Raw genomic sequence first — 12,829 nt, 5'->3', positions numbered from 1 at the left:
CCCCCGCGAGGGTTGCTGCAGCCGGCGCCACTGAGCCAGGCTCAGCCCCGCTCGCTGGGGTTTGGGGCCCAGGCGCTGGGGCTCCCCCGCGGGGCGCCATGCGGCGGGAGGGGGCCCGGCCCCGGGGCTTGGAGCGGGCGGAGCAGGGGGAGGGCGCGGGGCGGCGCCGGCCTCCTGTGCCCCCGGCTGCCGTGTATTTCCTCTTCCTCCCTGCATGCAGCAGCGGCGGCCGGCGGGCGGGGGGAGGGAGGGGGCCGGGCGGCGGCGCTGTGTCCGGGAGCGGCGGGCGCCCAGCCCGGGCGGCGGAAGGAGGCGGCGGGGAAGGGGGCGGCGCTAGGAGCCGGCGGGGCCCGAGAGTCGCCGTGTCGCGGGCGCCCGGGGCGCTGCTGCCGGATCCGCCCCCTGGCCAGGCCGGGGCGCAGCGCGCGGGGCCCAGGCCGAGGCGCCAGGGCAGCCCGGGACGGGCCGCGGCCGCCGCCTCTGCCCTAGGATGTCCCGACATGAAGGTGAGGCGCGGGGCCTGGGCGTCATGGCGGCGCGCGAGCCCGGGGCCGGCCGGGGCGGCGGCTCTGCAGTGTCATGGGGGCGGGGGCCGCGGCCGTTACGGGCAGGCCGGGAGCCGAGCGGCGGCGCCGGGCCCAGCCCAGGGCGGGCGCGGGGGCCTGGCGCGGCCTAGCGGCCAGGCCGCCGCTAACGGGGCCGTCTCCCCCCCCCTCCCCCGCCTCGTCGGGAGCCGGGCCCGAGCCCAGCGGCCTGGCGCCTGGGGGGGAATCCTGGAGCCTCCCCGCGGGGCCGGGGCAGGGCTGGGGGGCTGCTAGGGGCTGGGCTCGGCGGGCACGGGCTGGTTAGGGGTCTGGGGGGGCAGAGCTGCGGGGTACAGGCTGGGTTGGGGGCACTGGTGGGGTAGAGCTGGGGGGACACGGGGTGCTAGTAGGGGCAGAGCTGGGGGGTACAGGCTGGGTTGGGGGCACTGGTGGGGTAGAGCTGGGGGGGACAGGCTGGGGGGGGCTGGTGGGGCAGAGCTGGGGGGTACAGGGGTGCTAGTAGGGGCAGAGCTGGGGGGTACAGGCTGGGGGGGGGGTGCTAGTAGGGGCAGAGCTGGGGGGTACAGGCTGGGTTGGGGGCACTGGTGGGGTAGAGCTGGGGGGACACGGGGTGCTAGTAGGGGCAGAGCTGGGGGGGTACAGGCTGGGTTGGGAGATACTGATAGGGGCAGAACTGGGGGGTACAGGCTGGGTTAGGGGGCACTGGTGGGGTAGAGCTGGGGGGGACACGGGGTGCTAGTAGGGGCAGAGCTGGGGGGTACAGGCTGGGTTGGGGGATACTGATAGGGGCAGAACTGGGGGGTACAGGCTGGGTTAGGGGACACTGGTGGGATAGAGCTGGGGGGGACACGGGGTGCTAGTAGGGGCAGAGCTGGGGGGTACAGGCTGGGTTGGGGGATACTGATAGGGGCAGAACTGGGGGGTACAGGCTGGGTTGGGGGCACTGGTGGGGTAGAGCTGGGGGGACACGGGGTGCTAGTAGGGGCAGAGCTGGGGTGGGTACAGGCTGGGTTGGGGGATACTGATAGGGGCAGAACTGGGGGGTACAGGCTGGGTTGGGGGCACTGGTGGGGTAGAGCTGGGGGACACGGGGTGCTAGTAGGGGCAGAGCTGGGGGGTACAGGCTGGGTTAGTGGTACTGGTAGGGGCAGGCTGTGGGGGCACATGCTGGACTGGGGGGGCAGTTATCGGGACAAGGCTCTGGGGGGTACACTGGGCTGAGGGGTGCTCATATGGGGTAGGGCTATGGGGGATATTCTTGGCTGAGGGGTGCTGATACGGGGCAGGGCAATATGAGGGGACATCCTGTGCTAGGGGTTGTTGATATAGGGGCAGGGCTATGGGGGGACATGCTGGGTAGGAATAGGGGACGTAGGAAGAAATGCATGTCAGAGTGGGAGGGTGCAGATGGCTTTTGGAGATGTAGGAAGGGTGTGGGCATGTGGGGTGCCTGGTGGGTCTGGGAGGGTCATGTGTGTGCAATGTGTGCTTGAATGTAAGAGGAACTTTGGGGCTCTGTGTCCATGACATGGGAGTGCTGGGGGTTTGTAAATAAAGAAGAGGGGAAGAAGAGCCTCGCATGGTATGGGGTGGCGAGTTTCTGTTCGCGCTGGTGAGGCAGATGTGCTCAAGCATATGTCTCAGTGGGATGGGTCCAGGAAATGTGCTGCATGTGGCACAGGGGAGGGGAATAGTCTCTGAGGGCAGGATGGTGGCTGTTTCTGAAGTTTGGAGAGAGTGTTTTTGTGAACATGAGGGGTGGAAGATATTGCATGGCAGTGAAGAACAGGTTCCTGTGTATGTTTGGTACGGGGAGAGGTCTGCATTGGGAGTAGGATTTGGGGCTCTGTTTAGTAGCTGTGGTCTTGGCTTTGGGACTAGCTGACATTTTGGCAACTTTGGCAAGCTGTAAACTTTTAATTTTTTAATCTTTAATGTAGGGAAGGAAATGAATGCAGATGTATTAAATCACAGCTAACATTTTGAAAGGTTATGAAAAGTTACATACCTAAGCAGAGAAAATGTTTTAGATATGTACTCTTGTTATGCTGTGTTCTTTATTGCTATAGGTGAGGTAAATGGATAGTTAAGGATTAATCAAAAACAGCAATAAGGAGGAGGGAAAGAAGAACACCGAAAGCAAAGCAGGGAATATATCTGGGAAGAAAAGAAGAATGTAATAGCACGGATGTCCGTGAGGAGAGGTTTTTTTGTAATTTTTGTAAGTGAGACAGTTGGGTTAGATGCAAGATATTGAAGAAGCTACTTGTAATATGAGACTTTATCTAGGTTATTGCTTCTTGAGGGGATAACCCCATCACCTAACATGGCAATAAGTTATCTCCTATTTCCCTTTGCTTACAGAGGGATGATCTTTGTTTTCCCAGTGATACAGAAGTAATCTTTCTAAATTAGGTTGATCTCTGAAGATATATGGGAATAGAAGTGTCTACATCTGTCTAATCTTGACAGTTAACATGGTGGGAAATTTCAGAATTTGGGACGTAATCTTACAAGCTTTCAGCCAGATGGTAGGAAACTTTGATGCAGGACTAAAGTAAAAAAGGATGGAAATTGGTGTCCACGTTCCTCACTGTGCCTTAAGATTTGCTAATTTAGCTGAATACAGTCTTACAGGGGTCCACTTGTACGGAGAAGTTTTTATTTTGAGTTGGAGGAGGATTTGCCTAAGGAGATTTTGGAAACGGTCATTGGAGGTTTTTAAGAATGTTAGACACCCGACACAAATGTTCTAATTATTATGTGGTCTTACATTAGGCACAGGCCGTACTAGATGACTTCACAAGATCCCTTCCCGTGCTACAGGTCTATGTTTCTTTGATTGTTGTGGAACTTTTAGTCTGTCAACACCAGATCCTAGCTCAGTCTCCTCATGTGAGAATAAATTCCTTTTATATTTCCCTGGATGTGGGTGGATTTGGTAGTAGTTAAGCAAACAGCAAAATCAAGGTTAATTTCAGAGAGGCTTTATGTATTATTTTTGTTGAGGGATATTATCCTGTAAAAATTGGTAGTTCTCAAACTGTGGTGCATATATTCTCCATCATGGTATGTGTGTTTAAAATATAGTATGAGGACAAGAACTTATAACCGCACTGATTTAAGTTGCAAAGATGATATGCCAACTGCTTTTGAAATTTGTTGCATGATAAGGCTGTACACCACTGCAGTAAGTCGACCTAAGGTATGTAATTCCAGTTATGTTCTCCACATAGCTGGAGTCAATGAAACTTTGTTCAATTACCTGTGGTGTCTACACCATACCGAGTTGACAGGAGACACTCTCCCGTTGACTTACCGTAGTCTTCTCATCGAGGGTAGAGTATCCGGTTAGACTAGAGAGCAATCTTCAGTCAATTTGGCAGGGTATGCACTAGACCCGCTAAATTGAACACCACTGCATCAATCTCTCTTCTGTGGATACCAGATATAGTGTAGATGTAGCCCAAGTCTTAAAGTCTGAGATGTTGTAAATGTTTGTAATATTTGATGAAAAGGTATTTCACTCTTGCAGTTAGTATTCTACTGTGGGACAGGAAACAGAAACAGAATTTTTATAAACATTTCTATGGCGGCATATACTATACTGTGAATTTCCTAAAATTACATTAGCATCAGGTTGCTAGTATGGAAGAATGTTACTTTCAAAGTGGGATTTCAGTGGTGAGTAGGTAGAAGTATTTTAACTACATAAAGTAAATATTTGGTTTGTCATAATTTAAGAAAATCATACTGTTCCTTCTTTCTGTGCTGTTGGGATAGTTTTGAAGATGGAAACTCAACTTTTCCTACTAGGTTGCAGGGTGATGTCAAGTTTGGTAACTTCACATTGTGGATGTATTCTTTTCAAAGTAAAAATGATAAGATAGAAAATGCTGCTGCCCCTTGGTAGGATGTATGTTATAGGAACCTGGATAGTCTCTTTTTTTAGTTTTTCTGTTACTTATCCCTTTATCATAGAAGATTAGGGTAGGAGGAGACCTCAGGAGGTCATCTAGTCCAACCCCCTGCTCAAAGTAGGAACAACCCTCGACTAAAGCATCCCAGCCAGGGCTGTGTCAAGCCGGGGCTTAAAAACCTCTAGGGATGGAGATTCCACCCCCTCCCTAGGGAACCCAACCCAGTGCTTCACCACCCTCCTGGGGAAACAGTTTTTCCTAATATCCTACCTAATATCCAACCCAAATGCAGGACTCTGCACTTCTTCTTGTTGAGCCTCACCAGATTTCTTTTTGTCCAGTTCTCCAGGTCGAGTAGGTCACTGTCTAGGACTTCACACAATGTATTCAAGTGGTTTGATAGTCAAAATTTGAAATTAGCTGTAGGATTGAAATAGTGGATTTCTTTACTGTACAGTATTACCAACGTGTTCTTTAGTTGGGATTGAGACTGGGTTTCCATTATAAGACTGATATGACATTATCCCACCCCTCCAAAATCCTCCTCTTCTCTTCTCCCCCCCCCCCCCCCCCCCCCCCCAAGAAAAAAGAAAAAAAGCAATTCCCAGTTCAGATCTTGTATGTGTGGTCTGGCCATCAAACAATTTTTGGTCCAAATTGAGGGAAGCAGTTTTTAAGTTGTAAAACAGGAAAAAAACAAACTAGGATTTAATCATGTTTAGAAAAGAATCTGTGCTATTGTCTCTTCAAAATCATTTGTACTAGACATGTCAAGAGATTTGAGAGATCTTGGGGAAATCTAGAACACGACTAATTCTGAAATGGGGAAGACCATATTTGGGAACTAGATGCTGTAGAACTTAGAATGACAGAAATGGTCCATTGGGCTTTAAACAGGGCATTAAATGACTGGTGGCCTATGTTTACTTTCATCTAATGTCTTTGGCCCTCTTCCATGTTGTGATGTGTACAGAGTGCAAACGAATTGTTAAAGGAACCTGATTTTGTTCTGGGGAAATAAATTGGGAAAAATAACAGCCTGTCTCTCAGTTATGCTCTGGTCTGACACTTGGCGGGAAAAACACGAAACTCCCTTTATCTCCTTCTCTCCTTCCTCCCTCCGCCAAATGGACACCAGTGAAATTTTCATTACGGTAGCTCTGTCCTAATATATTGGCTCTTTGCTTCAGTGACTGTCAGCAGTGCTGCTTGGAGAAAAAGTCACTAGTAATGACTTTGTCTCATCCCCAAGAGCTTGACCCAGCTATTGCTTTTTATCCACCCTCGACGTAATTCCACATTTTGAGAGAGAAGTGGCTATCTCCTGCTTCCTTGCTCTGCGATAATATTGTCATCCTTCTTTTGCTGGGATCCTCTCTGGACGAGCAGTGTGCAAATTCTGCTGAAGTTCTCCAGTGGAGATCCTCTAGCTCTCCTCCTTCAGGGATTTGCGAAGATGTGATCTTCAGTGGCCTGCAGGGGTGTAGCAGATGGCAGGAGAATCTTCACACCCTCCCATGCATGATTGTAGACAGCAGAATCTACACATACAGCCCACCAGAAAGGAGCCAGCAAAATGTGTATGTCTGGGAAATACAGATAGCTTTTTTCTCCATAGCTATAGACCTTTGATCGCAACAGGCAGCTGGATGGGGGAACCAAACAGTCATGAGGACTGAAGTAAGGTTGGAGAATCTGACTTCCATGAGCTCTATCTGAAAATTACTTGTGCTCTGGTTATGTAAAACCAGGGTGTTCTGAGATTTATTGCTTTATCATTTGTTCAAGAGAATAATGGGGAGCTGACAGGTCAAAGGGTCTGCAGATCCCAGCACAAATACTGGATTCCAACTTCCCTTACTCAGCAATTTGTATAGCCCTTTGCAGCCACTAAGCTTCCCTTGGCGTTCTCCTGCGCCATCTCAGAGTGCCAGCAGAGCTACCAGATGCCATAGATTTTTTTTTTAATATCCTTGATGGATTTGGAAATGTTCCTATCTATTCAGCTACCCTGTGCTAGTCCCCCACCTCCTCCCCTCTAGTCTCCTTTGTTCCTCCAGTTTCGACTTCAGCTCACAGATTTGCTTCCTCACAATCTTTTAAGTTTGAAAGAACAGCTGTGAGCTTTAGTAGTATCCATGTAGGGCCAATGGCTCTTGCTGACTAACAAAGCTCCTCAGTCCTGTGGACTGCGGGAGTCAAAGCTGCAAGCAGAAACAGAAATGAAGCGATAGAGCACAAGAGAGTAGAAGAGAAGTGGGGTGCTGGCTAGGAAGGTGTGAACCAAGGGACAATGTGGATTTCTGGTCACTGATGCTGTTTCTTATGAAGTCCATTCTCCCTGTACAGGGGAGATTCTGCAGGACATCTGCTCCCTGATTCACAGTGCATTCGTAAACGATGTAAACACACATCCCAGACACACCAATGGTTAAGGTTATGGTTAAGGACATACCAGTAACTTAATGGTAAACCTATTTTAAAAACCACATTATGTAACTATTTAAAAAGAACCACCCTATCGATTGTACTCCCCTGGTCCGACAACTTTGGGACCTGACCAGTTCTGGACCAAGGGAGGTTAATGCCAGCCCCTCTGCTGCCTCTAGTGGCAGCACAGGGGCTGGTATTGATTTAGCGGGGGTGGAGGGTGCTCAGGGGAACAGGTAGGCAGCTGGAGAGCCCTGCAGCTGTGAGGCTGCGCTCTTGGCCCCCCCTGCCTCTTCTCCTGACCATCCTCCTGTCCCTGTTTCTCCGTCACCTTCCCTGAACTTGAATCCCGCAGATGAGCTTGGAGGATGGAGGACTTGCTCAGCCGGGGCCCAGCTTTTACCCCATGAGTGCTCCAACCCAGGACCATAGATGTTCTATAGTCCAGACTATAGACATTGAACCTATATTAGAAATTGAGAAAATATATTGTTAAGGTTAAATATACATTTGAAAATCTCTGAAGACATTGGTAAGTCACCAGAACAGCTGTAACTGGTCTTGGTCAACCAGAAATGTTGAGACACGTAGGTACTCAATTTGGTCAATATGATATAATAGCGTAAATTATCTCAAACAGAAGTCGAGTTGTTCAAGATAACAAACTGGGATGATTTCCCCTTATTTATGTAGTGGCTGTGCATACTCAGTCCACAGAAAGACTTTACAAGTTCCTGACTAGACAAATAGCACTTTGGAGGTAGTCGTTCTCTGCTCTGTATTAAGAATTCATGTGCCATACAGAATTTGTACCTTTGTTTGCAAATCTCTGAGACCCAAATAAGGAATCTGTAGTAAATTACATGAATCATGCAAAGCCAGTGTGTTGAAGCATCAGTTTACTAGCAGCAACTTGTATGCATGAAACCAATTGTAAAATCAGTACTTTGTGGTGTACATTTTCAGTTCTTCACATACGTCTTCCTCAAATGCAAGATTTATTCAGAAGTAAGTCTTCCCAAATTAGCCATGTAGCCTGCAAATTTTGTAAAGCCGTTTTGTAGAAAAATTTAAGAGATGAGTATAGTAGTTATATAGCCACTGACTTAGCACAATGACTTTTCCAAATTTAATAGTAATACTTAGCTAGCTCTTATATAGTGCTTTGATTTGGATATTTCAAAATACTTGATATGGGTGGGTTAACGTTACTCAGTGAGAACAGGTTTAGGCCTATAATCAAAGTTAAGTGCAGTCTCTGAAAATGGATCAGCATTGTAGTTCAGGTAATGAGAACCATGGTTGGAGGAGGAGGGAACATATTGCTAAGCCTAAAAAACTACAAAACTAATTAGAAATATGGGAAACAGAATCATTTTCTGTATAATAACAATGTTTGCATTCAGTGGAAAACGAAAACTTTCTGGAAATATATGTTTGACAAATGCATTCTCTAATATTTTCTTTGGCAGGTCAGCATCCTTATCCATTAGTTTAATAGAATTTAAGCTTTTATTTTTCTTTAAGTTTACATTTCTGGCACTTCTGGTGGCACTGAAAACTTCTGAATGTGAAGTGATGCAGAGTGGTCTTTCTGAAACTGCAGAAGGGACCTAAAATAATAGAGGGCTGTGAGAAGACTTTCAGATGTGGGATGAGAAACAAATTTTGTCAAGGATCAAAAGCTGGTGAGGAGACAGAAAATTAAAAAAAAAAAAAAAATTAAATGGTCAATATCATGCTGGCAAAAGGGTAGCAGTAGAGTACCTCAGTGTTCTGTATGAGGTACAATATTTATTATATTTATTCCCCTACCCTGATCATTCATGAAGAGTGAAGTAGCCAGATTTTCAGATGAGGCATATTATTTTAATCTAATCTGGTAAGAATGGAACAGTCCAAGAAAAACTTCATTGAGACCTGAAGCAAGTGATTGAATGCATAGCATTGTGGCAAATGAAGTTTGGTATCAGGACATGAAAAGTGATGAACAATGAAGGGGAACAACTAAACTACTCCCACACCCTCCAAGGTTCTAAATTAGTTGGATCCAATCAAGTTTGTTGGCTCAGCCTTCTTTATAGACAACCCAGTGGAGATGCTTGCTCTGTTGCTGTGGTCAGAAAATGCGAACGATGCACAAATGAGTGGGATGGAGAGTAATATGGAAAATATTATACACAAACACATACAGGTCACTTAGGTAGCAAAGTCAGCACTCAGAATGTGGGAACTGCCATATTTCAAGTTGCCTGTGCAAGCTTGTTATCGTCTTTGTGTAAGTTAATTAAGATAAGATAGTCTTAAGTTACCCAATCACATTCTACTTTTTCTCCAGGACCCCTGCCTCGTTGAGCACATTGGATAGATGGTACTCACTGAAGGAGCAGCTACCTTGTTCATTGTGTGAAACCATACATCCAAACCCTCTGAGTACAGATTCATTTCCTCATTGGCTTTTCTGTGGCACTCATTTCTAAAGTAACTTGAGTGCTTCATGAACTTTAATGAATTTATTTGCATTGCACCCATCTGAGACACAGTGGTGGCATTACCCTCATTTTGCAGATTGTGCCTGAGGCACAGAGTGAGAGAGAATTTTTGGCCTTATGTGAAAAGTAGTTGGAAAAATTGGGATTATTTACCTTAGTTGTGAGAGAAATAAGAGGGGACATGGAAAAGTATGTAAAATGAATGGAATAGAGAAAGTAGATCAGAAGCATCTTTTTTTCCTGTCTCGTAACATAAAAGCAAGAGAAAGTTTCAATTACATTTAAAAATGTCAGATTCAAAACTGATTAAAAAACCCTTTTATTCACACTACATGTAGGCTACGTCTACATTGGCCCCTTTTCCGGAAGGGGCATGGTAATTTTTGAAATCGCAATAGGGAAATGCGCGGGGGATTTAAATATCCCCCGCGGCATTTAAATAAAAATGTCCGCCGCTTTTTTCCGGCTTTTAGAAAAGCCAGAAAAGAGCGTCTACACTGGCCCCGATCCTCCGGAAAAAGCGCCCTTTTCCGGAGGATCTTATTCCTACTTCAAAGTATTTTTATTTAAATGCCGCGGGGGATATTTAAATCCCCCGCGCATTTCCCTATTGCGATTTCAAAAATTACCATGCCCCTTCCGGAAAAGGGGCCAATGTAGACGTAGCCGTACAGATTGAACCTCTTTAGTCTGGCGCTCTCTGGTTTGGCAACATCCGTTGTCCAGCATGATTTTAGTTAGCCAGACGTCCACATATCATGAGTATGACCAAGTTTTCTGTAGTTCCGTAAAGTTTGTTCACAGCCACCAGTCCTGGCTGTCAATGTTCTGTGCTGTGATTTAGCTCGAATTTATCCCTTACTGTTTTCTAAGAGCCCAGTAAGCAGTGGAAGAGTTGGTAATGCTGCTAGACATAGTGACCTCCCGAGGTCCTGCAAATTCTCTGATTCAGTACTAGTTGGGTCCCGAGGCTGCCGGACTAGAGTGGTTCACCCTGCACTTAAACTATGGAACTCATTGCCCCTGAAGGATGCTGACAAACAAGAACTTAGAAAGATTTGAAAAAGGATTGGGGATTGCATATGTATAACACAAATACCCAGGGCTGTTATAATTATGAATACGTTTTTGAAGGGATATTAAACTTCATGATGCAGGGTTTAAGCCAATCTCTAATTATTAAGAGACCAGGATGAGTCTGAATGTATTGGCTAGGGATGTGAAAATGTAACCATGTACACAGTTAACCAAGGAGCCTAGGTTCATTGCTTAACTTTATCAGTTGCACACGAGCTCCCTTAAAAGTTGGCTCCCCGCACCTGCTCCTGGGGAGCCACCTGCCTTCCCTTCCCCCTCATGCAGCGCAGAAGGGAGGGAGGCAGGAACTGGTACGTGCAGGGAGCCATCTTAAAAGCTGTCTCCCAGGACGTCGATTTCCACCCCGAGCGTAACTGTGTAACCGCTGAAAATTTCAGCAGTTACAGGGGTACTTAAATGCATTTTAGAATCCCTAGTATGAGCAGACTATCCCGCTCTATTGTGTGGCGTTCTTATGCCTTCTTCTGAAACATCTGATGCCGCAATTTGCATACCTTTTTCCAATTTTTTTTTCGGAAGAGGCTTTTCCGACATTTGGCCCATCTACATGGGGCCAAATGTAAGAGAAAACTCCTTTCGGAAGAGCCCTTATCCCTCATAAAATGAGGAATACAGGGCTTCCGAAAGAACGTGCCCACATTTTTGGAAACTGATCCGAAAAAGCGGATGCGTTCCCTGGACGCAGCAGAGTAGACACAGCCTCTGAGACATGATGCTCACTCTGATCTCGCATAACAGTTTCTTTTATAGATGTGGAGGGCGTTTATAGTTATCAGTGCTTTTGGCACCTCTGGATGGATTACGATAGTGCCCTCGATTTTTCACACTGCTGTGGTAGACTGCTTTGAAATTGTAGTTGATGCAGTCTGCTCTATATAGACTCTTATTTGCTTCAAACTTATTTTTTAGGTACAAATCAAGAGTTTGGGTTAGGCCTGCTATATCAAACTTTAAATAGTTTCTATCTTCTCCCTCAGCCGAACCCAGCTGGTAGTAATGCTCAGGATGACAGCATCCTAGTTCAGACAGTAAGGCTTTATCCCTGAAGTAATATTCTATACCAGTGGTTCCCAACCTTTTTTACTTTGCGGACCGGCAAAGCCAGTCACAAACTTTAAGCAAACTGGCAGCATTTTATCTCCATAGTCATGCAAATAATGAATATGCAAATATGCAAATGTTACTGGCCCACCAAGGGGCCACTGTACACTGCTGGCTTCTGCTCCAGCAGCCACGGCAGCCTGGCAGCCAGCAGTTCGCTGCCCAGCACCAGTCTCCAGTCTGCCGGTTGAGAACCACTGCTCGATATCACTTATACAGTACATCTGTTGAGCTCCAAATTGTTTTTTAAGGTGGAGTACATGTTATTGTTAGGGGTGTTAAAATGTGTGTATTTTTGTAAACAGGTAACCACGGAATTTTTCAATATTTACCCATTTCAAGGGGGGCAATGAGAGCTGGTGCTTGTGGGGATCTGCCTGCTCCTGCACCCCACATCTGCTGCCTCTCAAGTCCCAGTGCAGAGCTTTATAATCAAGCCCATGCTTCCGATCTCCTTTTTTTTTTTCCCCTAGTTTCAATTGTTATTTCACGCATACCTGCTTTACTTGGAGCTTCAAATTGTGGTCAAAGTAGTGACTATATTCAGTTTTGATCATGGTACTCACCATCAGAAAAGAAAAACAATCCAATAAAATAGAGGACGAACATAAGTAATTTCAGAAATTTGTAAGAGTGAGTGAATCCTACAAAGTAGGTGACAACATTCACTTTGGGTTGTAATTCCATTTTTTTTCCTTGTGTAACATCTGATTTGATTCATCACTTTCACCATTTCCTGATGCCAGAATTATCTTTGGGGGGAGGGGAGAAGGTTTCTTGTGTCAGTGACAAGAAGTGCTGTCTCTGATAGTTTGTCGTCTTTCTCTTACCTTGTGTTTTTTCTTCTCTTGCCTTCCCCAAATTCCCTTTGCCTCTATCATGGTTTTCCTTCTTCTTTACTGTGCTCCCCCCACATCCCTACAAGTTCTTCTCGGATAGGCTTTTCAAAAGAGCTTAAGGGTTTTAGGCACCCAGGTCCCATTAAAATTCAGTTAGGCCCCAGAATAGTTCTGCTGGAAGCACAGCTAAGCCAGGTGTGCTTTAGGAAATGTCACATAAAATGTTCCTAAGGTTCTACCACCATCTGTTTATACAATTGCTTAAGTACTAGTTTAGCTTAGAGAAAATGTTATTCGTGTCAAAAATTGTCTTGTCCTTTTACATAAGAGAGTTCTCCTATTGTGGTTTTAGTTATTTTATTAGCACTAGTTACCAAATACATCAGATGTTCTCTGCCTGCTAC

At 46.4% G+C, this 12,829-nt stretch overlaps 1 protein-coding gene across 1 annotated transcript in view; it reads left to right on the top strand.

Moving 5' to 3' along the window:
- The first annotated feature begins 237 nt into the window (after positions 1-237).
- KCMF1 (potassium channel modulatory factor 1) overlaps positions 238-12,829 on the top strand; it is a 47,833-nt gene continuing 35,241 nt past the window's right edge. The window contains exon 1 of the mRNA XM_075931328.2: positions 238-506. Coding sequence (XP_075787443.1) covers positions 491-506 — 16 coding nt within the window. The 5' untranslated portion in view covers positions 238-490. The remainder of the gene's footprint in view (positions 507-12,829) is intronic.

Source organism: Pelodiscus sinensis, chromosome 6, assembly GCF_052426305.1.
Source record: "Pelodiscus sinensis isolate ZL-2025 chromosome 6, ASM5242630v1, whole genome shotgun sequence".
Taxonomy (NCBI): domain Eukaryota; kingdom Metazoa; phylum Chordata; order Testudines; family Trionychidae; genus Pelodiscus; species Pelodiscus sinensis.
This window is presented reverse-complemented; position numbering and strand designations above follow the sequence as displayed.